The sequence below is a fragment of the Dermacentor andersoni genome, chromosome 1 (genome assembly GCF_023375885.2).
Source record: "Dermacentor andersoni chromosome 1, qqDerAnde1_hic_scaffold, whole genome shotgun sequence".
In the NCBI taxonomy this organism is placed as follows: domain Eukaryota; kingdom Metazoa; phylum Arthropoda; class Arachnida; order Ixodida; family Ixodidae; genus Dermacentor; species Dermacentor andersoni.
The window spans coordinates 153,279,841-153,305,417 of NC_092814.1; the positions used below are offsets into that span (position 1 = coordinate 153,279,841).

General features: G+C 44.1%; 1 protein-coding gene across 2 annotated transcripts in view; it reads right to left on the bottom strand.

The window, feature by feature from the left end:
* Positions 1 to 25,577, bottom strand: part of c11.1 (maestro heat like repeat family protein c11.1) — a 213,933-nt gene that overhangs the window by 162,220 nt on the left and 26,136 nt on the right. For both annotated transcript variants that reach the window (XM_050194373.3, XM_055062171.2), the window contains exons 7-9: positions 22,696 to 22,847; positions 16,595 to 16,735; positions 5,363 to 5,455 (exon numbers count right to left, since the gene is read on the bottom strand). In XM_050194373.3, coding sequence (XP_050050330.1) covers positions 5,363 to 5,455; positions 16,595 to 16,735; positions 22,696 to 22,847 — 386 coding nt within the window. The remainder of the gene's footprint in view (positions 1 to 5,362; positions 5,456 to 16,594; positions 16,736 to 22,695; positions 22,848 to 25,577) is intronic.

Here is a 25,577-nt window from a genome sequence, read left to right on the forward strand (position 1 = left end):
AAATATTAAAAAAAAACTACTTATTGCAATTTGAATGCTAAGGAGTAGTGTTTATGTTATTCAAAAAGAAAATAGAAGGGAGGGGTTAGTAAAATACACAGCAAATAAAATATCTTCGAAAAAATTGCAAATCGAGTCGGACATCCTCAAATACGAATAAAAAGGATTGCATACAGAAGCAAATATTTTTGAATATGAGCTACTATCAACTGATGGCAAGCTCAGTGGTATGAGGCCCAAACTTTGTCACAATTCGGATTCTCTCTCAACAGCTCGTAAGCCAACCTCAACTGTCCTGACATACTCTCAGCCCGCGAACGACGCCTCAGTGTTGTGTTTCACTGCTTTAAAGAGTTTATTTTGGTTTGGGTGAGGGACATCTGCATCTCGGCATCAGCTAACACTTGTTTTTTGAGTTCAAGCTCCTTAAAAACGGTGGCAGCACGCTTCCTTTCCCATTTATTCCACAATGTGTAGGTCCTTTCTGTTATTGTCCTCCTTCCGCCACTCATTCGCCCCACGGATCATTTGAAGCATCTTCTTGGTCAGTTGCACAGTCCACATCCGATTTTTCGAACTCCTTAAGGGCCGCGAAAACGTCCGAGATATCGGCCAGTTGGAAAAAATAAATGCATGTCACTTACTGCCCATAAGGGCTCAAACCGCCACAGGCACATTCGAAAACACTCTGAAGGCCTGCCGGTACATGTATTAGGCATATCAGTGCTCATACTGTGACAGGAAATAGCAGGTGCACACGTGTATAATTAAGGAATACATACTGAGTCCCGTGGCAATAGCCCCTTCCCACGCTTATGCTTCACTGCAATACTTTTGTGTATGCTTCACCAAGTAACATTTCTGTACGAAGGTGAAGCTGACTTTCGGGAACCAGCATTATGCAACGCATTGTGCTTTCTAAGCTTCTAAGCCAATCGCAAGGACCACAAAGGCGGAGTTCGTGCCATTGCTGACAGCAGAGAATTCTTTCAATAAAAAACACGGCACCCAACGGCAAGAAGCTTCATAGCGAACATCGAAGCAGCTAGGTCTAGCGTTGCCGCAGTGGTGGCTACGGCTGCCAGCGGATCTGCGTGCGAGAGCGCCGGTTCGAGACGGCAAGGTAATCAAAATGGCAGCGGTGGTGGCTTTGATTAATGCCGTTTCGGACCTGTGGTCACAGCAAAATGTCCGGAAAATCGGACGGCAAAGAGTTGTTGCGTCCGAAATTTCAGACGTTCTGATACATTGACTCTATGGGGTACATGGTGGTGCCGCGAAGCCGTCCAAATTATCGGGAATCCGGAAAGTCGGTCGTTGACTGTACACTGGCAACTCCTCCAGCTGACGACAGGATGTCAAAGAAAATTCTTTACAATTCCTGTCTGTTACTCGAGCCAGCATTACCACGGCTTTCAACCCTTTCAATAAAATTACAGCTAATTTTCCCTGATAGAGGCACAAATTCCCTGAGTTTTCACTGAGTTTTTCCAGACTACTCAAAATCCCTGATAACTCCTGGTTTTCCCGGTTGGTAGACACCCTGGTAAGTAAAAAGTGTGATCGTGTCAGCATCTAAGCAGTATGGCTCCAATGTGGCACACTGGACACTCAACTGCACTCAGGACAATGAGAGGCCAGCAAGCAAGTTTGTGCCAGTACCTAAGCAGAGTGGCTCTGGTGTGATGTGGGGAACAGTTCCCTGTGCTTGAGGCAAGGAAAGGCCCAGGAACGAACTGGCAGAGTGGGGTAGCTCCAACATGACACGTGGCACAATGAACCACGCTCAAGACAACGGAAGACCAGCAACCGTATTCACGCTGGAATCTAAGCAGGGTGGCTCCAATGCAGCCTGTGGAGCACTCAGCTGCACTCGGGACAAAATGTGGTCAGCGAGTAGGCATAATATGTCGGAGGAACTAGCTGGCACCTGGTCTACACGCATCTCAAACCGCTGAGAAAACTTGTAACTGCCATGGCTAGGACTAGGGTAGACATCCAAATGGTCGAAATCAGTAAAGGGCGCTCCCGATGGCTGAAAGAGGGTTACCAAGGTGAACGTACTTCGTGCTGTCGGTGTTGCTTACGTCGAAGAATAAGTCTGTACAGTAAAACCTCGTTCAACCATACCCGCTTAAACAGTAGTTTCGTTTTAAAAGTAGTAAAGTCAAATCCCTGACTCAGTGGCCATTGAACATAATGTGTTTTGTATCTGCATAAACCGTACCAGCTTATTGTGTACGTATCGGTTAACAAGTAGTGTTTCAACTTTTCGTCACGCAAACACAGCGGTGCGTCGTCTCCATCGGGCGGCCTGGCAGAACAACAAGCCTCAGAGATCGGAACAACGGCCTCCAAGCGCCCTGTGTGTTCGTGCGTGAAGCCAAAGCAACATCAACATTATAACATCATTTCGCCGGTGTGCCAGAGAGCGTTGTGGCGTCGTGCATGTGAGGACTCGCGTCACGCCGAAGCTCGGATAAAAAAAGATGCCGGATGCTCAGCATAGAAGAAAAATTAGACATCGTTCATGCTATGAAACGTGACACGAAGTTGGCGCTGGCACGCGACAGGGATCTGCTGTTGACTATGGTGTGTGGCATTTGGAATGCGAAGAAGTTGCTCGGCAGCGCTGCTGCGACTGCGAAGGGATGTCGGCTGTGAGGTTCGACTTTTCGCCATCGTTGCCTCTGTTGCCGAAGTGTCGGCTAGCGACAGTGATGAGGACGACACAGAAGGCGACAGCACAGGCGATACAGGCCCGACAGTGGCAGAAGCTGTGCGCTACGTCAGCCTCATGAATGCAATCGTCGCGACGAGAACAGCACCCTGCAATGAAAAGGCGCCCCGTGACTTCTGCTGCGCTACCGCGCCTGCACGGAGAATATGTAACGCCAACAAAGAATCTGCCATGTGAGTGTTTGCCGAGAAGAGGGGGCTGGCTGAAAAGCTGGCTCGCAGCTTCAGTAAGTTTGAGGCCGCTGTCGTCGCTGCTAGGCTGCCGCGACATCAAACGAAAATAACACTTTTGTGGCACGAAGTGAATCAATACTGCAAGTTTTTTACCCTTTCATCGCACTCTCTCTGAGTTGCGTTTTTGACAGGTAAGTGGTCGATCTCATGCTATTTCGGTTAAACAGTATTACCGTTTAGTACACACTTTTTCCAAGCTCTGGCCAACTACGGTTTAACGAGGTTTCACTGTAGCAAAGAAGTCAAGCAGGAACGAGAACTTTGAGGGGGCCTGCTCTGATGCCATGCCAAAACCAAGTTGGGCGTCAGTTGTGGGGAGTTGCACCACAATGCAACACTCATAGCACTTACGGGCAAAGGCTCACCGCAAGACCAATTAAGCATGTGTGCACGCTGTACTAGGGCTAAGTAGTGGTCAACTAAGCGCGAGAATGAGAAGTCACGAGGGCAAAGGTCCCATGTAACCAACTCGTTGCAGGCCGGTGAGCATTTGCCACAGCGATGAAGGACTCAGCAAAAGAGAGCTCAGCGGGAGAGAAAACCTGGGGGCTGCTACTCATGCGGCCAATAAGGACACATTCCAGTGACATATGCTCATACGGTGACTTGACACCGGAAAGAAGAAGCATGGTTTGCGCAGGAAATTAGCACCGCTGCATTAGGCGTGTCTGCCATGTTGCCGCTGGGGCATCTGTTCCCTGAGATCCAGCTAAGCACCACGTGCGAGCTGAGGAATGAGGCATGGGAAGGCACCTCGGTCTCCACAAAATTCATGCAAAACACTTGGGGCTCACCGATATATTGGCTGCCGTTAGAGCAAGGGCTAAAAATACCAATAGGTCAGCAGTTGTATTCATCCTGCATTGTGGCTCGATGTTGAGGCAAACATTCTTGTTTACTTTTGTAAGTCGATCTGTGCTCATTGACGTAATATGTCGCTCCTTTAGTGGGCTTCTTTTGTGCGCTTCTTTTGTAGTGTTTGTAGCAACTGTGTGAATTCTGTTTATGTAGCACCTGCCTATTTCGTATACTGCTTCTAATCTGATGCAATGTGGTGCGTTGTAATGAGAGTGATAAATTGGTAGTTTCTCATTCGCATGCATACGAGGTCGTGTAATTCTGTCCAGCCGACCATATAATTTTTTTCTTTTTTGTTTATCTTTCTGTCATGGTGAGAAACAAAAATTTGAATGTTTACAGTGCTTTTGTACTGGTCCACTAAACATACATTAAACGGACATTAGGCTTTTTCCAGCTTTGGGTATATCTACGAGGACAGATATATATGAGCTGGCGCACCTTAGCAACTTTTGTGGGCGACTTGAAAAAAAAAAGACACTTACTCTTCCCACAAACAAGTCAAGTACATGAAATTACACCTTTCCAGAAACAATGTGATTTCTGTTAAGCAGTAGGCCCTGCGAGATGCAGATGCCCCTGCAGTGCCTCATAAGCCGCCATATTACAGGACATGTACTTCCATATTTTCAAACCATCCTCGACTCAGTTCTTCTTCCAGTTCTTCCTCCACTCCACTGAGTTGAGCACAGCGCCACCTCTTGACTGAAGATGACATTACGATTGTCAAGGATGTTTTGGTTTGCCGATGAAGTGAAGTGACCACTTCTGTCAAGGGGTGGTGCTGCCATGCAACTGCTCGAGTAGGGGTGCAGTGCTGAGTAGAAGGATGTGTTCTAGAACAGGTGGGTTAGACTTCTATGGAAACTTCATTAACATGTTGCACAGGCACAGGTATACATAACTTGGTAGAGCTACCTGGCTGAGGTTGCTGACTCAGTCAAGTGAGTGGGATGGGAAAAAAATAGGATATAAGCACAAATCTGATAAATGCAGATGCTAAGAAAGGTGCATCAGTGGCACACCAACTATTTTGCAACTCCACGAAAGCAAAGAAAACGACCCACAAGCAATCCCAATTTGGTAATGACTAGCCTTTGGTTTACTACACTGAAAAAAATAATAATAAACGTGGCCAGCTTATGCGCAATCAACTTTTATAAGTTCGTAAGTGTTATTCTACAGCATGAATTATAAGCATTTGTGCATTCAAAGCCACCAGTGCTGGCACAACAGCTCATGGTGCATGAAGGTGGCAAAAAGATTGCATGAATGCTGTGAATAGCTTCCAGAAGAATTGCAAATGCCTCTTCATCCAAAAAGTGAGACTCTGAAGCCATATAACAAGTAGCACACCAAGTATTGCAGCCTCTGTCTCGAACTCTTGCTTCACTAGAAATTTGGGTTGCGATTCTGCAAGGTGAAAGGCCTGTTTCTATTTTTTTTTTTCCCAAGTGCCTCATGAATTTCACTCTAGTAAGATTCAGCTTTATACGCAGGCCATACAATAAAAGGCAAGGACAGCAGGTACCTGTACAAAAAGTGAGTTGTTCAAAACATCCAGGTGTTGTTCAAGTCCAAGGCATTTGTACTCGGTGGCAGCTTCCAAAACCAGACACAACCCCTAGACAAAAGTAAAGGTCAAAAAGCAAGTAAAAATATAATGTCAATTACATGGTGATAACTAAGAATTCAAGACACATAAAATATGTTTCAAAGCAAAACTATTAAAGTCCTGCTTGGTCTTTTATTCATCTTCTGTGGAAAAGTACTACAGCCGCACTTCGTTATATACAATATTTTCTTTGAGCAGACACACAGATATAGGCAAAAAAATACTGCAATCCGGTCTACGCCTAAGAAACACAAGCAGGGTGCTTCTGATGGGCCAGCAAAGAGTCTCCTGCAGGTTTTGATGCCCCATCGGCCCCTTGCCATGCCGATAGGTGGCACGAAAACCTCTATAAATTACATATGCGCACTCTGCACCGTCGTGGCCGCAACTCTGTAAAATCAGTACATTTGCTTGCCTACTATCGTCAACCAAGGAAAGCTGCCAGCACTAAAAGACTTTTTGGAGCCAGAGAGGACCACACGTGGATCCATACGCCACTACTATGGCCGTCAGTCTAGCCCGTGCATCTGATTTGACACTCTATCACCAATAAGGTCTAAAAGTGTACAGATGCCATATTGTAACGCCGCATCGGAGGAGCGTGGAGCATCTGAAATTTCAGTTATTGCCATTACATAGTGGTGCTATGGGTGGTGGTGCCATAGGGAAGCCCAAATAATCACGCAGGTTTGAAAAATGAGGCTCTAAGAAATTGGTCAGCAACTATATTTTACATTTTTGTTACCAGAATATATATTCGAGGCACGTGCAAATGAAAATTTCCTTCGCTATAACTGATATCATGTCGGATCCCTCATTTCCGATTTCGCTGTAGCAGGAGAATACTCCATTAAATCAGTGCATGACCAACCAAATTTTAGATTTATTTCTTTATGTTTGTGTTCGTTATATCCCGGTTTGACTGTATTAGAATATTTAGAGGCTTGTGCAAATATTTACTTGAGTATTATGCTATTCGACATACTCTTCGGTTCGAATTTCAGTATGAAGAAAAAAAAAATTAAATTATGGTGTTTTACGTGCCAAAACCACCTTTGATTATGAGGCACGGCGTAGTGGAGGACTCCGGAAATTTCGACCCCCTGGGGTTCTTTAACGTGCACCTAAATCTAAGTACACGGGTGTTTTCGCATTTCGCCCCCATCGAAATGCGGCCGCCGTGGCCGGGATTCGATCCCGCGACCTCGTGCTCAGCAGCCCAACACCATAGCCACTGAGCAACCACGGCGGGTTTCAGTATGAAGAATTTTCATATTCAAAATGACCGAATATAAATTGGAAACCAAGTAGTTAAACCTCGATATAAGGAAGTCAGTAAAATTGGCACTTCGTTATATTAAAATCTAGCTTTACTGAAAATCAACTTTTTGTGCAAATAAGTACAGTCGCCGAAACATTTTTCTTCCACAAAATGGTCCGATCTGAGTGGTGCATTCGCAAGCAGCCGCATGCAATTCAACCATTTAATCATCTGCATCCACAGAAGCACCAATTTACTGCCTCAGTATTCCTTCAAGGCAGCAGTGAAATTTCATTATACTGAAATTGTGTATAAACACACTTCGTTATGTTGAAATCCATAACATATGGTGTTCTATGTACAAAAAGTTACAAAAAGTTACATAATTCATTATATTGAGAATTTCTTAATATTGAAGTAAGTTATATCGAGGTTACCTTTACAACCATCAGTTTCAGTGAGCAAGTTGCACTGTCATACGGCTTACAGCAAAGACAAGTCAAAGGCGAAAAATTTGTTCACAGTCTCCAATTAACTTTTTTTAGCCTGTTCGATTACTCCATGGAAGAAGGAAAGCTCAGGAGAGGCCCTGGCCAGCCCGATTGCATTAGAGAAAGTGTGGCAGAAGTCCAAGTGTGTTTTTTCACAAAGGAGTACTAGGATTGGTGGTCCAAACAGCAACATTGTCATAGCAACTGCACCTCAGTCCCCTAGTCAGGCTAGCGAACGCAGGCAATGTTGATGACCATTGTGCAGTAGTTGGCATATCTGTGCATGCACCATGCATGGAGCTATCACGTGCAACACTGGCAGTGTCACACTGATGCATAGATCCTGTGCCCTGCAATCTCTGTAACGTAAGCTCAGTTACACGGTCTTTCAATGCGGCAGAGGTGAGGCAAACAGGCCCTTGGGAAAGGGTAGAATGAGGAGGAGGAAGACGGCTCGAACCAATTTATAATACCGACTGAAGTTTCTGACGCCACGCAATGCCTCACTTAATTTTTCAGATATGATCTACGCACGCGATGTCAGAAAAATGGCAGCCATTAAGAAAGTTTGTGCCTTTCAGGATTTCCTCAGTCCTCTCACTTTCATTGGTAAGGTGGTTTCATGGCTTTCTGAGATACACGTTTATCGGCACCAAACCATAACTCTCATCACGAACATCTGGCAAAGCAGCACTGGTTAGGCATAACAGCTGAGGCAGTAACACAGCCTTCTATATACAGTTGCAGATGGATTTTTTTAGACTCCAGAAATTTGGACTTGATGGATATTCTGGACTTAATAAATCACTGTTAGGGCTCCCTTAGGGCTAATGCATTTGTGCAACTGATTTTTTTTATATATTTAGGACCCGAAGTTCGATTTTCCAGATTCAATCACCCATTCTGAGCAACACAAGCTGATCTTGGAGGCCGCCATGTTAGATATTCTGTTGGCTTGGCATCCAGTGGCCCACTTTATAGCCTCCGAGATTGGGAGGCGCACATGATCAATAGAGAGCGCGCGCTATCTTCTGGTCTCGGAGGCAGTGTCCGCTCTTACTTGTCTGACAACACGCTTCTAGAGACAGTTTTTTTTTTTTTTTTCAGCCAGCACTATCGTCATAGCAGTTTTTTTTTTTTTAGTTTTGGTCGCCATTCTGCATGTGGTGTGTCCACAGTGCAAGTGTGTCCCGGAGACGTCGCATCTTTGTGTTCGTCCGGCTTCGCATTTGTATGCTCAGCACTACCTACTGTGCCTCCGCGAGAGCCAAGTGGTGCAAAGGAACATGGCTCGCTCCTGGCGACTGTATACGGAGACGACGTCACTCTTGCGCAAGTCCAAGCAAATCTGATCGCCTACAAGTGTGTAATATGAGGCAGGGCATCATTAGAGAATTTTTTAAGCTGCTCTAAGCTTTATATAAATTTTATTTTTTTTGGCTGAATGAATTTTTCAGACTCTTCAATTTTTCAAACTATTTGTCGGTTCCCATGAGGTTTGGAAAATCGGTCAAAGACTGTACTATAGAAGGCTATGGCAGTAGAACTGTGACAAAAATTTCCTGTTGGTGGGCAGCAAACCTTCACGAGAAGTTGGCCGCTCATTGAGTAGCTTATAAATGATTGGGCCAGAGACTAGATTAATTACAGAAAGCATGCCTATTAATTACAGAAAGCATGCCTACCAAGTTTGTCAGTACTTACTGGACGGAATGAGTTAAACTCGCATGCAGGCACAAAGCTCAGAGCTGTATGTGTGCAAAAAAGCCTAAATTTGCAGAGGGGCACAGTCAAGGTTCCACTTCGCGGCATTACAACGATGCTGAAAAGGGGAACCCGAACTGTCCCACCACCTTCACCATTAGGAAATTTCAAGTAGACTTAACCACAACACTCAGCAAAAGCCTACAAACACATTTGCTGTACTTTGGTGTAAAAAATTTTGAATAACTTGCATTATTACATAAAAATATCTTAACAGCACTTCAAATACAAACCGACTCCAGAGATGAAAATGATTCCATCTTTGCAAGTAAACAATCCTTCGCGCGCGCGTGCGTGCGTGCATTCGCGCGCGTGTGTGTGTGTGCGTGTGCGTGCGTGTGTGTGTGTGTGTGTGTGTGTGTGTGTGCAAAATTTAACAACACTGTAGCTGGTATCAGCAGTAACGATTCGACAGCACTTAGGTCAGAAAATAGGATGTTCAGTACCTTCAGTTTTGTTTCATTCCCAACACTATTCTGCATCTAACTGCAAGTCTCCCTTAAAAACACGATCTAAAGAATAAAATGCAGCATAGTAGCTCCTAAGAAATGGCGCCCAGCCGGTTCTGATCACCTGCAATTTCAAAACTAGGAGCTCATCCGCTACCATTTTTTTCTTCGAGAGTTTGTGATATATTTGCTTATCAGCAGGACACCAGTGGACTCTGCATACCTCAGCAAAGCGTTTTAGTTGACCGGAAGAAGAAACTACCATGGCATGCCGGCATTTTGTAAAGGTATTGCTGTAATGGCTGCAGCATCGGCCACAAGCACACGCCGAGAGCTGTGAAGTTAAGGACCCCTGAAATGGTTTGGACAAATTTTGCAGACACGTAGGGTACAGCTAAAGTTTATCATTCACACCACAACTTGTGTAAAGCGTCTCATATTAAGAGAGCTACGGACGATTCCAAGTTACCCTCCTCCATAGCCATGCATTTTCTCCTCAACTCGTTCGCCGAGTGATCGAGGCTAAGCTCCGCCTTCACTGGCTCTACGTCATGATGGCACGTCGTGTCGTCTACTTCCGGTTACTGCTACTGTGTTTGGTTGAGCTCTGTGCCACCAGGTGGCTGCACCGTGCAGATCATTCACGTTTGTGCTTCTGCTCATCCGTGATACGGCAAGGTAAAACAGCCAGGCCCTGTCCTTTCGCTTGCGTTTACCCGAATACCAGACTTGCGAAATGCTATTGTGGTTGTAATCCTCCGGTGTAAAGGAACAGCCGCAAACACGCAAATTCTGGTGCCGATAGGACAGCGACAGTCAGATACACTGCAGCCACTCCGTTCGTCTGCTGCCTTGCAGAGAGACACAATTTCACAGCTTGACATATTGCCAGTCGCTACGCTTGCAGCCTAGAACGCAACAAAGTCGATTCATGGTGCTCACGAAAAGACAGACCGATACTGACCGCGAAGCTCTCGTCAAAACGGAGTACGTTGTAACAGAAGCAGATGACGCTTGCTGTCTGCTGGAAGTGCTTTAAGTGTAGTGAGAAATTGTTCTTGTGCATTCTCCTTCTGTTACTTTCTTTTTATAGAAACAAATGAACTAACATTCCTACTATTACGAACATCATTTGTTCACCATAAAGGTGGAACAATTATCGATGAAGCGCCCTGGGCAGCCAATCGAATAGCTCGCCCTAATGACGTCAATTGGGTGATTTACGTCACATGAGTAGGGGCAGCTGAACTTTCTGCCGAGCAGTGTGCTGCGATTGGCAGCGATGTAATTTTTAAGACCTTATAATAAATTACACACTTTATGCGGAGCACTTAGATGTGTCATTTAATGATCAGAAGGACCTGCTCTAACGACTCAGCACGTTTGCACAAAATCGTCAAAATTGTTTCAGGGTCCCTTTAAGTTGTTTTTTTTTTTTTGTCACTTCTGAAAGAAAAGTTTGAAGCTCAAAAGGTAGCAGGCCATCGCAAACCGTTATCAGCAACAACGTAATCAAATTAAGAAGGGTGCAAGATTGGGCTTGTTGGTAAAACATGCTTTTCAGAACTCTGTTCTCTCTTCTGTCCTCTCTGGTGTCCTTGCACTGTTAATCAAACCTTAAAGAATGCAAACAAAGCATCGATGAACCGTAACTGCTGACTCTTTGCAACTTTACGTGGCACCGGCACGTGGTGCTGCATTCATGCCAACTGAGGCCGTGTGAATATCGATAGCAACACTTGTGCAGGCGTTGGTTCAAATTGGCCCAAATAGTGTACATAATGTAGTGCATGCAAGAGTGCAGCAAGAGTGCCACTGCCACAGCTTCCAAGACTGCACATGGTGCCACCAAGGTACCGCATGGAGAACTCTGCACCAATGTGCCGTCATTGTGGCCTCTGAATTTGGAGGCCATGGCTGCCGTATGCCGAATTGCTTCGCCCTGAAGCATGCTGGAGACGTGCCTTGCAAGCAGTTATCCTAGCTTGGTTCAAAGCAAGGAGACTTTCCTTGTGGCTTTTAAAATCCACATGCAGCGCTTGCTTATCTTGGCGGTCAAATCTTCGTTGCTGTCAGACTGGAGCGGAGAGGTGGGTGGGGAGGGGGTTTGCTGCCATGTGCGCAAGTTCAGTCATGCTTCCATGCTGAACTTCACGTGCATCTTTTCTTTAAAGTGGCCGAATTTGAAGGTACGTTGTAACAGTAAAGTGCCTTTGAAAATGTTCATTACATCTGGACGCTGTTTCAATAGGCAGGGTTGGAAGATCGTAAATGCTGTGAAATGTGGTCATTATAACTCACAGATCATTATATCATTATAAGTGGGTACAACTGTATTTGCTTCGAACTTATTAATTACTACTACTATTTGCTTCGAATTCCCATTGAAATAAAAAACTGATACTTGTACTGGCCTAAATAATTACAGCCACAATGCTCATGTCCTTTGCCTGCATTAACCATGCAGAAATAAACAATCCTACCCAAAGCACTTCAAGGCTTCAGTGAAATCAATACATTAACATGGCCAAGTATAGACTGTTCCAACCACACTTTAAACATTAAATAGTAATTATAACAAAGGACACATACACCCAATATGCTAGCTGATTTCCCTTCAATTTTAGTTTTTTTACTGTTCACAACAAAGATGTTTTGTTAATATTTGAAAAAAGTCAATCAATGTAAAAACAAAAGTTAGAAAAGAGAGGCTGACTGTTCTCTCATCAGAAAAAAAAAAACAAGATGCTTAAAGTTCCATACTGTGCTCCTGACATGCCTACCCACATTGACAATAATAATTTTTTTTTTTAATTATGGGGTTTTACATGCCAAAACCACTTTCTGATTATGAGGCACGCCGTAGTGGAGGACTCCGGAAATTTCGACCACCTGGGGTTCTTTAACGTGCACCTAAATCTAAGTACACGGGTGTTTTTCGCATTTCGCCCCCATCGAAATGCGGCCGCCGTGGCCGGGATTCGATCCCGCGACCTCGTGCTCAGCAGCCCAACACCATAGCCACTGAGCAACCACGGCGGGTCACATTGACAAGTAAAGTCGGGTTTGAGGATACTTGAGGATATTACAAATTCACAAATATGATAATCCTTTGGTCAGGTTTTCTTTTTTTGTTTTGATTGAAACTATACTCAGTTTAATACATCAGGTGCAGCGCCATGGAGGCTAGAAATACTTATTGCAGTGGCTGCATTCATGCTTAGGAATAGTTCACTGTTCTTGGACAGTGTTATTTTTTTTTAAGTATTCTTTATATATGCTCAGTTCTGAATGGAAGAAGATTTAATACTTAGAAACAAGCGAATCAAGTACTTATACATCTGCTAACCCCTTAATTTAGATCAATTAGCTTTTCTATGTTTTTCTTTTCAAGTTTTTTATTTGCAGCCTGTCACAGCAGTCTCGCGTGCACTCTTGTGCGAGCGAGCACTGCTGGTGTACAGCGAAGCTTATATGGAACGCATGCAGTGATAAATTTTGGTGGCTGACCTTCTTGCGTAGCTTCCACAGCCTTGCACCTGATATATAAAGCAGAGTATACATAGTATGTGTTGCTAAAATGACCGTCTCAGATTACAGTCAAATGCCCTTATGACAAAGTGCTTGGGACCTCCCAAATCATTTGTTCTTTGTTGTAAAGGTTGCACACTGCACAGCTTACAACAGAACCGGGACAGAATTATTATTTCGTCATACAGGTCATATTACTGTAGAGGTGCTGAACTATATTAAATATAGGGGTTTCAAGACAAAATTATAACTTTAGCTTACTAAACTTCATTGCAGTGGCAGACTTTTTAGAATTTGTGTGATAATCACCAAGACAATTTCCCATTTCTTTTTCTTGATTTCAACTAAGATCTCATTAACTCGCATTTGTCCCCTCATCCAATCTGCTCTTTAGTAGCTTAGTAGTAAGTGAAAAAACAAACTGGGGTGCAGGGCATAGATATTTGTTATAGTATTTACAACCAGATAAATCTTCAGCCTTTAAGCAATTTAATCTATGCATATACAGATGAGCATGTATAAGATCCACAAAGCAACAAAACTACACACTGTGTATTGGACAGTTTTTGTTTTGTTTTTTCAGATTTCTTCTCAAGCAAGAAGTTCGCCCTATGACGTCAGTCAGGTGCCACATGTTATAACTAGATGAATGCTGTGCTGCCCTTTCACAGGGAACAGGTACGCACACAGCACTAGGAAATTTCTCACTGTGGCACGTTTATAAGGGCCAAGCTCAGCAGCAGACATGCAGCCAGTAGTGTTAGTTTCACTATGTGTACCCTCCTACTGCATCAACACTGCTTCTGCTGGAACTTGCCAATGTAGAGCTTCTAAAGTGTGAACCATGCATTGGTGTGTTATACCCCTGTCAAGCGGGCAAGTTAAGTGCACTTACGGGGAGTGCACTTCGGGACCTTGAGTCACACTTTAGGCAACGCGCTTCTTAACGGGAAAACAGAGTGCACTCGCAGTAAAAATAAAACGGCGACAGACTAAGAGCGCGTTCTTAAAGATGTAAATTAACAAGAGAAAGCTGCTAAAAAGCGATTGTTTTAAGTAGAATTATATATAAACACAAACTTCATCTATTTGTCTCAACAAAAAACGAAGATGTTTTTATTATAAGTGTGTTGCAAGTCAATGCTGACCAAGACGAATGCCTAGCCAATCCAAAACAACACGGCGGCGTGCGGCAGTTGATCCTGCTCATGATCCTGCTAGAACAGAATATGAGCGAGTATATCTGAGCAAAGACGGCGAGTTCGATATTTAGCTACACTGCAAAATGCCACGCACACGGCTCAAAGCACGACTAGCGTGGTCAGCACGCTTTCACACCAAAATAAACACGAACTGAATGAACATGGCGGCGCCACAGTGCCGCATTATTCTGGCGCTCTTAGTTGCGTACATGATAAATTCGTTTCTTTATTGTGCTGTTTCGCTTCTCGCTAAACACAAATTATATTGTTAAAAGCTGTTCAATAACTGAAATGAACTTTTGTGTCCTTTTTCTATGCATTACATTTTGCGTCGTTGAAAGCGTTGGTGGCGAGGCTAGGCACTCCTTCAAACAGTTGGCGGCGAGGCTACGCACTCGGCCAGCAAAGTGCGTTCCGTGAACGTACTCCGACTTGAGTGCACTCATCTGAGAGTACACTCCGCTGCGACGTTAAGATTTGGGAAAGTGCACTTAAAAACCGAGTGCACTCGCCGTAAGTGCACTTAACTTGCCCGCTTGACAGGGGTATTACTGTAACATTGGATGGAACAGCAGAGAAACAGCTGGCCTTCAAAAAAAAAAAAAAAAAAAGCCCAGGATGGATCCATAGTGCCGGCCATGTATCTAGAGACAACATGCTGGTGGGAGGTGGATCAGATGTAGGGTCAACCATGACAGGTCATGAACAATGTGCATAGCGTACTTGCGGAGTATGATGCACATCTACAAAGCAATTGCCATTTTGTTTCCTTCTGAAGTCACTTCGAAGCTATGGCTGTAATCATTATCATATACTACTATAAGAGTGTGTTCCCAGAAAGCATAAGTATTCACTGCACTTAAGATCCTGCTGCAATACAAGTTGGTTGAGCACATAATTGGGTGTTCACTGACCAAGTGAAACTTATGAACAAGGGTTCCACAGGAAACTTGTAAACATAAAATGTCCATTTAGACTTAGTAACAAAATGTTTTGCTCAACATACTTTTATTTGACCAGACGATATTCTGTCCAAATATTGATTACATAATACAAGGTTAATTACTTTACCACAAGAACTTTTTGGAAACATTCTTCAAGCAAGTGCACACTAAATTTTAAGAGGGTAACTAGGCTTCTTTGGCTATGTTTCTTAATATGACCTACTTGGTCAAGTTTAATGCCATGAGATGCTCAAGCAACTAAACTGCTAAAGAAACCTATGGCAAACAAAGTATTACTTATTAAATGGAAGGTTTATCAGTTGCCCAGCCCTAACATCCATAAAATTTTTAACACCTTGTCTGCAATGTTTCGAACCATACCAACACCTTAGGAACTAATACTATGCAACATTCTTTCCACAAAGTACAGTTAAACCTCGATATAACAAACTTCAATATAACGAAATCCTCGTTATAGAGAAGTATTGTACTTTTCATACCCACTTTTCCCTAGAACACCATGTATTTAGAACCTCAATATAACGAAATGTGTTTGTATGCGATTTCAATATAACGAACTTTCACTGCTGCCGCAAATAAACTTCCGGGGACCCAGATGGTAAAATAATCTAATTACAAGCGGCTGTTTGCAAAGCACCTCTCAAATCACACCCTGCGCCACAAGAGCGATCCCCAAAGTGGAGTTGCATCATGTTTCGTATAAAGTCTAAGTGCGATAAGATCCTATCCTGCCCAGTGCACTGCGCCTTTCAGGTGCGAGTGAAAGTGTGCAGGGGTGAGACAAGATCATGGCTTCACGAGTGCCGCCTTCCAGCGCGAGCAAACGAAAAAGGGGGAGAGGAGCAAGCTCGTGGTAAGGCGAACAAGCGTGTCTTAGCCGTGGCTGCACATGGCTGTAAGCGCAGCTGAGTGCATACGCAGCTATGTGCCCCGCTTTAGAGGTAATCTGCCACGGGGGAAAAGATTGGGCGAGATGGTGTGGCATCATGTAAGTTGGCTTTCTGCACCACGTTAATACTGGAGATTGCATAATCTCGAGTTTCGGTGACCCGTTGCAGCAAGAGGAAGGCGAAGCATTCACTAAACGCCGCTGGCGCTTTTTATGATAGCGTCATCCCAGTTGTCCCAGTGTGGGCGACGCTATCAGTTGCAGGAGCGGAGTGCAGACGAAAGCATGGCTGGCTTTGCTTAATTCATACAGCCGATGGGAAGATACCGTCGACGTGGCATTAAACTGTATCATTCGTCGCCGACTCCCAAATTCATCAAAATTAATTGCTTTCTCATTCAAATTTGCTTTTTTCGAACTGCCCGATAATTCGGAATATTCTGCGGCCCCTTTCTCCAATCAGCAACTGTACTTATTTGCATAAAAGGTCAAATTTCAATATAATGAAATTTCTATATAACGAAGCAAATTGCCAATGTTACAGACTTCATTATACTGAGGTTTAACTGTACATTTCACTGGCATGAAACTCTCACCTTACTGACAGGAAAACAATCATGTTGTTTTCGATAGAGCGCAACCAGAGATGGGAGAAGCTTTGGCAGTTGCTCTTCCAGCTTTGACTTGCTCAGAAGCTGTGCCATGTAGCCAAGGGTCACAGCTGACTCAGCTCTAACCTAGAAATAAAGAAAAAAAGAAGAAAACAAGGTCTATCACAATATGGCAAAATTACACAGTCGCTTTTGTCGAAATAAGGATTCCCACACCAGAAACTGTGCACAATGCATAAAAAATTTTTTCATGCATAAAAAGGTAAGATAATTTTCAAAAAATGTAACTAACAACGAGGTGAGAAATACCACGAGAGTGCAAACAGCTGTGCCTGCGTCAGCATAATCAGCAACCTGAGGGCTGCATTATTGTTGTGCCTTGTGTCATGCTTATGATCTGTCCATGAGAGCTTCCTATTATTGCAAGAAATATTATTACTAGGGGTGTGCGAATATTGAATACTATATTTGAAATCGAATATCGAGTCGAATCAAGATAAATAACCCAAATATTGAATCGAATATAAGAAAACTTAACACAAACTTTTAAGCTTACGAATTTTGTACACAAAACACAGTGCTGTAGAGGCTCAGGAAGCTAATCACATTATTTTACAACCTTGCTAGCTATCGGTAACTTAGGTACCTAGGAATCAAGATGTATAGTACGCTCTAATCTTATTAAAATTAGTATGCCAGCACTGATAACTCGGTTTGCATATGAAGGTCTGGAAAATATTTTACAGTGCAGCTCTTAGGTGCCCATGCTTGGGTTGAGCGTCAACGTCCCTTGGCGCAAATGCGCGAACATGCTGCTCGTGCATTCCTGTCACTGCTTGTGAATTCGTTGTCATCTTCTAAAACAGCTGGCTAGTTGGCGTCCCTCGGCGTAATCATGTGAACGCGCATGCCACTGCTTGCGCATTCGTCAACATCTTCTTCAATAGCTGGCTCCGATGCCACTCATGCCAGCATTCCGATACTGCCCCTCCCTCTGCAAAGGCGCTGACAGCACTGGCCCACTGCCAGTCGGTACAATGATTTCGGTCTCAAATTCTCTGCCTCAATATATTGCGAAATGAAAACGTGCCAGTGCTCAAATTTTGCATTAGGGAGTATCGTAATCGTCAGATACTTTTTTATCTATAGAGTATCTATCGCACAATTTTTTTTCTAAATGTTTGCTGTCAAATAGAATTAAGTGCTTTTTTTCCCTCTGAAGCTGAAGTAATAGCGAAGGTGCCAAATATCTATGGTGTTTTCAGTTTAATAGTGGGCCTTACTGTGCTTAATGGCAATCTTCTATTGCTTAGAAAGTACTGCTCTCCCATTTTCTTCCAGAAAACATAAGTGTTTTCCTATCTTTATGGCAGGTAGCTATTGAAGGACAAAAGCAGGGAATGCACATCACATCACTTGGCACTGCATGGTGGCACTGCTCCACGCAGTCATCGGCGTTGCGCACATCGACTGCAGTCGGCGTCAACAGTACAGAGTTCTCAAATCGGGAGGCCTATGGCAGATTCATGCTACATCCCCTTCTTCCCCCCCTTTTTTCATATGCGTCATCTGCCATCCGTGTAAATGTGTCAGTAGCAGGGAGTCAGCGTGCTGTCACATGATATTTTCGAGGCCATCATGTAAATCCAAAGCTAGCCTTATGAGGGGGGGGGCTCGAAGCTACAAAAAGAGACCATCGTGCACCTACAAATTGCGTTTAGAACCCAGGCCCACCGTATGGTATTTTGCAAAGATAGTGGCTGTGAACATTCAACAATCATCCAGTGCACTTGCTTTAGTTGACGAAGCAGTTTGTTGGTTTTCTGAGGATTGTGTGACCTCTGTGAATAGATCTGCTTTGATTCGGTATGAAACCGCAGTCACTAACACCCTACGATGCACTTCTAATTAAGCTTAACAGGTTAGACAGTGTGGCCAATGGTGTGGCCGTAATGAAAATTTACTGCCAGCTGTTGGAAAGCTTGTCGCTAATATGTTCTTACGGGTCATCAGGGATCATTCGCAAAATCATGCGTACGGGTTAGACTGACAGCCACTGAAGTGGTGTTCAGGTCCGCAGTCGACCAGCTGGCCAACTTCGTCTATGTGCTCGCATGTGGATAGAAAGCTCCAAACCGTGTGAATACGGTCGAACCCACTTATAACAATATTCAGGTACCACGAAAATTCCATTGTTATAACCGATAATTGTTATAACCGGGTTGCATGCAAAAATCAAAATAAGGGGATGGCAGAGCTGCTGTCAGAAAACTATAATGGTGAGGAGGCCAGTGCCCCTGCCCACCACCTTCCTCCATCCGGCTGCTGATTGTGTTCACTCATTCAACTGCTTCCTGGGCACTCCGATCGCGTGTAACAAGCCGCGGCTGTCGGCATTAAAGAATTGCACTGCTATAACAACTGCAAAGAGGTGTCACGGGTGACGAGCGATATGCGAGTACCGCCGAGGCATAACTTTGGTGGCCCCAAAAGGGGCCTTCTAAAATTGCGAGAACGCTGCCACAGCAGCCTGTCAGCTTGAGAAATCAAGAAGAAACGCTGAGGTGGGATCGCCACAAGCATCTCAACACGTACTTCTCACTGGCTTGCACGAGAAAACCCTACGTCCCTCAGCCTTGCATGCTTTACGCGAAGCTTGCCGACATCCTTCTCCAAGGCATCCAGGTGCTCTATATGGTGCAGTGGAAGGCTCCTCGCGTAAACGAAGCCCCAGAGCGACTGAATCATAGCGAGGACTGAATCACTGTGAGGACAACGTTGAGGCAGCCTGCCCTACCGCGTCATCACTGCCGTCGCGATCTGATACAAGCACGGTCGCGACGATCGCCTCATCGGTTAGAAGCACTTAGTTTCCAAATCTACAGCCGGACACTTTCTTTTCACCGGCAACGTCGTGCATTGCCGATGATCAGCGGGCAGATCAGTCATCTTCCTTTTAGGCAGCGAGAAACCACGTGGCCAGGAATGATCCCAACGCAAACAATGACGGCAAATGCGAGTGATTAAGCTGTTTGCAGAACTGCGCTGAATGAGGAGCCAGTGGGCAACCTGCAAGCAGCGCAGTTGGCGAGGTCCATTCGTGTTACGGAGGGTGGGGCGGCGTAGAGCTGCGCGCGCAGCCCATTCGTGTTCGGAGGGGGCTAAGGGCGATGGGAGAGAGGCGCGTAGAGATGGCTAGAAAATGAGAGCACGGTGGCTGTTGGAGCAGCGGCCCATCGTGCAGCGGCTTGAATTTCTCGTTTTCTTTTTTCTTTTCAAGGATTTCGCATTTCACTACCGTTCGGCTCGGACACCCAGCAGCCAAACTTCATCGTTATAACCGATAATGCGGTATCGGGGCGTTGTAGTAAGCGGGTTATTTCACCATAGAAAACATACAAAAATACAGCTTCTCATTGTTATGACCAATATATTGTTAAAACCGGTATCGTTATAAGTGGGTTCGACTGTATGCATGCGTGAACAGTGAACTCGTGTATTTGACGAGGTCAGCGTGCCTTCCAGTGGCTAAACGGCCAGATTTTCAAATGATTCTGTGCTTTCCACATGCACTGCTGTTGTTTCCTTTGTTCGCACAGTGTTGATCCCTTCTATCGGTCCGCTCGACCTGGTCAAACCTTGCACTGATAGAAATCGCATGCCACGGGAACGCTGTGCACGTCAAGGCACCAACAACGACCAGGTCATTCACCGAAGGTACCGATAGTAGAAAAATCGAATACAGTCTATGCTCGTTACAACGGACCTGTGGACAACAGACTTTCAGATATAACGGACCATATTTCAGCCTTAGTTTGTTCCACCTATTTTATTAATGCAACGAAGTTTGCTTTTAACGGACCACGCTACAACGCACTATCGGCTATAGTGGACGAAATTAGTGGCAATTTTTTTTCAACATCGGGCGTATAAAACATACTTTTGCCGTGTCGACACGTGCTGACAACAGACTTGCAAGGGTCAGCCGACAAACCCGGCTCAATATAGAGCATGCGAGGAAGGAAGGTGGGGCGGTAACGCACAGTCTTTTTTTATGCGAGAGGCGGGGAAGGTGAGAGAGAGGAGTTCTACTCCTGCGACTTCTGCTTATAGCCAGGGTTGCCAGATTGGGATATTAATAGCCAAATTGGGCTACTTTTCATGTGGGTTGGCATAGAAAATTCTGAGTTGGCTATATAGCTATATTTGGGCTATTTCTGTTTGAAGGACTTCCGAGTTCCAAGGACCATGTAAACACTGACAAAATTCAAGAACACCAATTTATGAAAATCCAATGCTCATTGCTTCTACAAAGATATGTAGGCAACCTCGAAGGCTGTGTTTTTAGGCGAAGTTGGCACTGTGAGGATGGCGTTAAGTTGTGGCTTTCATGTTTAAACGTCATTCCAATGCTAAGCTCTCTTCTATTTGTTTTGGTTTCAGCGCCATCTGCAGGGGGTTAACGCGTAGTTCAGTAAGAAAAACGGTGGGGCTTACAGCTGTCGAGTATGTGTTCCGTGCCGGCTGCTCATTATCACTCACCGTCAAGCTGCTTTTGAGTAAACTGATAGAGAACGAGAGAGCGGGAGAGAAATAACATGTTTAGTTTATGAATCAAGCTTAGGAAAGGCATCCCTATTCCAAAATGACTTGAACTCTGGCTGCCGCTTGGATACTCGATCGTGACGAGCTGAAGGTGATCCTTGAGGTTGGAGCTGGCAATACTTTGCCCGACTTATAGAAAAATGCTTTGGGTAAAGTGAAACAAAAAAAAATTATGGGGTTTAACGTGCCAAAACCACTTTCTGATTATGAGGCACGCCGTAGTGGAGGACTCCGAAAATTTCGACCACCTGGGGATCTTTAACGTGCACCTAAATCTAAGTACACGGGTGTTTTCGCATTTCGCCCCCATCCAAATGTGGCCGCCGTGGCCGGGATTCGATCCCGCGACCTCGTGCTCAGCAGCTCAACACCATAGCCACTGAGCAACCAGGGCGGGTGGGTAAAGTGAGGCATGAACTAAAGTAAGCTCAGAATGTTACTCAGTAAATACCAATAATATCACGAGAAAATAGGAAAAGAAATCCTTTGGTTCATTGTAACAATATGTGGCATCCAAATCCACATCTGAGTGGCAACTCTTACTAGAATTCTTTATGTAGGTCTTGAGGCCAGTGTTGTGCTGGGTGCATGCGGCGGAAGTAATTTTAGAGCCGGAAATACACGGTGAGATCTGGACACCATCTATACTATCTAAAAGACCCCTGCAGAATATTATCAAACATTCTGGCTATGTTTTTGGCTACTTTTCCCTCACGAAAAATTTTCATCTGGCTATTTTTGGGCTACATATTGAGATCATTTGGCCATTTTTTGTAGGGCCATCTGGAAACCCTGCTTACGGCAAGGCCGCCGTATATTGAAAACGATCTGTTATGTGGACAAAGTGTGCGCCTGCACGGGCCTAACTTCAAAACGATCTGCGCTGTGCTTTCGATGTTCAGTTCGCACTGAAGCTAGAAACAGCACGAAGGTCAATTCGCTAGCTGCTGCTGCCGTGCTTAATCTTGCTTAATTTGCTATTGCAATCGATGCTTCGCCTTTCGGGTGAAACTGCGATTTTTGTTTTTTTGCTTTGGACGTTCGTCACTTACTCGTTGCAATAAAGTAGTTAGACATTGCATTGAAAGTTTCAGAAGTGAGGCGTTTCAGATATTACAAACTTTGGATAAAACAGACTTTTTTGATGGATTATGTATCGGAGTACGTTGTAATGAGAGTCGACTGTATTAGATATGCAATTCACGAATCCCAATTATTCGAATATTCTCAATTCGAAATGAAATTTAATATTAGAATATTTGCACACCCCTAATTATTATGCAAGATATTACTGCCACTCTAGTGACGGTGTTTATCTTGTTGTTGGTTCGTTGCTGCATGGCACCACCGGTACTTTTGGTCGTCGCTCCGTCATTCCAACTTAGCTTGTCCACTACTGTACTCCATTTAAATGTTATCAACACACTTAATAGACAAGGTACAAAATACCACCAATTATATGAAAGATAGTGGCAACAAACCTTTGCATCTCTTGCCTGCAGCCAGTTGGCTAAGAGAAAGTCAAAGGCACTAATTATTTCAGTAGCGAAGCTAGCCTTTTGCACAGATGGATCAGGTGCCTTTTCAATGTTGCTCAAGTATTCCACAATGGCTTCAGAGAACTTTCCAAGTGCTGAAAAGGAGAAAATATGGTAAACCCACTGTATTGCAACGTTCACGGTACATATATGTTTAGTATGTATGTCACGCTCTTAGGTAACAAAAAGGCAAGCCAACTTTCTCCACAGTTGAACCTCCTAACAGAGAGACTTGGACATCCCCCTGTTAGAGGTACAGGTACAGACTTTTCTGGAGGGAAACCTGGAGCCATGTAAGTATTCACTGTAGTGCTTCAAACAGCACAGCAGTGAAGGGAAATACAAGCACCCATTCTGTTCAACTGATGGCTTTGAGAATAATGCAACTATACTTGCATGAACTTCTGTTATACTTGAACATCTATGGCTAGAAGCATCATGCACACTACACTGCAATGTGCCAGAAAGTTGCAAAGCTGCAAGATATATTTTTTTTCTTCCAAGCACTATTCATCTACTCACATAATAATGGTCAGTCAAGGGCAGTGCCTGTGCATCATTATGTTAATGCTGCATGAATGTGCATGAGAAACCTGGAAAGCTTAAAATTTCGTGCAACTTCATGGCAATAGTAAACCAAAACATGAGAGAGGTTCACAGGAAGATAGAGGCTTGAAGTGATCAACAGTGATATAACAAGGAATGTCACTGAAGCAAGCATTCCGACGAGGGGACTTGAGCCCTGATGAAGACAAGCCCCCTTGTCAAAACATTGGCTTCAGCAACATTCCTTGTTCTACCATTGTTATTCACTTCATGGTGACAAGTGTGCAACTGCTAAATGACCAGAAAATCTTAAAAGAGCTGAACAGAAGAAAACAAAAACTCTCAAACCCAGAGAATAGAATCTGCGGTACAGTGCACAAAGTCAACTCATTCCAATCCAGAGCCTGTACTTCTCATTCCCATGGGGGTTAACCCCTCAGATGTTTTTGATGACCTCAGCTGATCACAAGCAATTGACATTTTTTGGCTTTGATGAGCTGATCTCGTCATGGGTATTTGGCCACTTTCTGAATGGCTTTTGACAAGCTAACGTTATCAAAGCGAGTTTTTCCGTTTAGTACATAGATAGCATTAGTGATTTTGTTTTCAGCGTGTTTATTTGATTTTTTTTTTACACTAGATGGCAGCAAGCGTTCCATGAGAGCCGAGTTCGCCCTCTTCTCGCAATATTTTTTTCACCATTTCAAAGAAGCATGGCATAATCCATACGGCGCTTTAGTGCGGTATATTGCAATCCGTCTGATGATGACAGCAAAAGTGACGAGGATGTTGACTTTGTGGTTCATTCTTCAAGTGAGGAAGACAGTGACGACACTTTAGACAACAGTGAGTCTGGAGATGAATCAAGTGTTGATGAAACGGTCGCCACCTACCGTGAACTATCTTTGCCATACAATGTTTTCAGAGTTTTGCATGTTAAACAAGTTACTGAAACATTCTGCACCACAAAAAAATTTATCCAATACGATACCATTAGCTTGAAAAAAAGTAAGCCCTTAAGGGGTTAAACAATCAGAGTGCAAGTTTTTCTTTTAGTAAGCTTGTATGACACTTTAGGGTAACAAAGAAAAATGAGGCATGTCAATATCGTTTGATGTTGTGTTAGGTGCTGGTGTCAGCGATAGCTTTGTACAGGTGCCATGCACAGTGTTTACCTCACATCCACTACGACACTGAACCACAGCTAGCATTGTGGCAAAGCAAATCACTAGCACATTTTTCAAGTTATGTGAGTTCAGCAGCTTCCACATTTTCTGTTCCTGCTTCTTTGACCAATAAATATTGCCAACAGCTTTTAGTCTACAGACTATGGCTTGACCGTTTTGGGTAAGTTAGCAACAGTTCCTCACTTTCCAAGAATCCATGCCATGTTATGTTCCTCATCTAGCCTTACTGCTTCTGGTGGCAAAAGCATGCAACAACTGCCCAATATTTGTGCGTGCACATGAACCTATATTTATTCAAGTTACCAGCATTACAAGGGTAAAAAGGATACTTTAACACTATTAGTCATGACAAAAACTACCACATGAAAACTACCAAAGTACCTTAAAAGTTTTTTATGGATTGTGCCTTCCATTATAAAAATTCATAAATGGCATGCGTTAAGTTAGATTGACCTCTGGCAATCTCTGCAGATGTGCTTGCACTGCCATTGCCAGGCAAAGAGTCACTTCATACCAAGGTGCGTGATGTTACAAGTACAGTAATGGTGGGAAACACTCATTCCCAGCAGGCCAACATGAAGGAAAAACAGGAAGAGCCATTTGTGCCAGCAAGCAGTACAACAAATGTCTGCCCTCCACCTACTTCAGCCTCAGCAATTAGTTTTCTTTTATAATGCAGAAATATGTCTATGCACACCTTATTAGATGTACGGTGGAAAATATACTGGTACCTCAGTTGGATTCTAATCTAGGTCTGTTGTGTGGCAGACTAACTAGCATCATCATCATCATCATCATCATCATCATCATCACCATCATCATCAGCCTGGTTACACCCACTGCAGGGCAAAGGCCTCTCCCATACTTCTCCAACTGCACCGGTCATGTACTAATTGTGGCCATGTTGACCTTCCAAACTTACTAATCTCATCTGCCCACCTAACTTTCTGTCGCCCCCTGCTACGCTTCCCTTCCCTCGGAATCCAGTCCGTAACCCTTAATGACCATCGGTTATCTTCCCTCCTCATTACATGTCCTGCCCTGCCATGGATTAACTAGCTTTCTACCATAAAGCTCGAGCTGCAGTTTGCT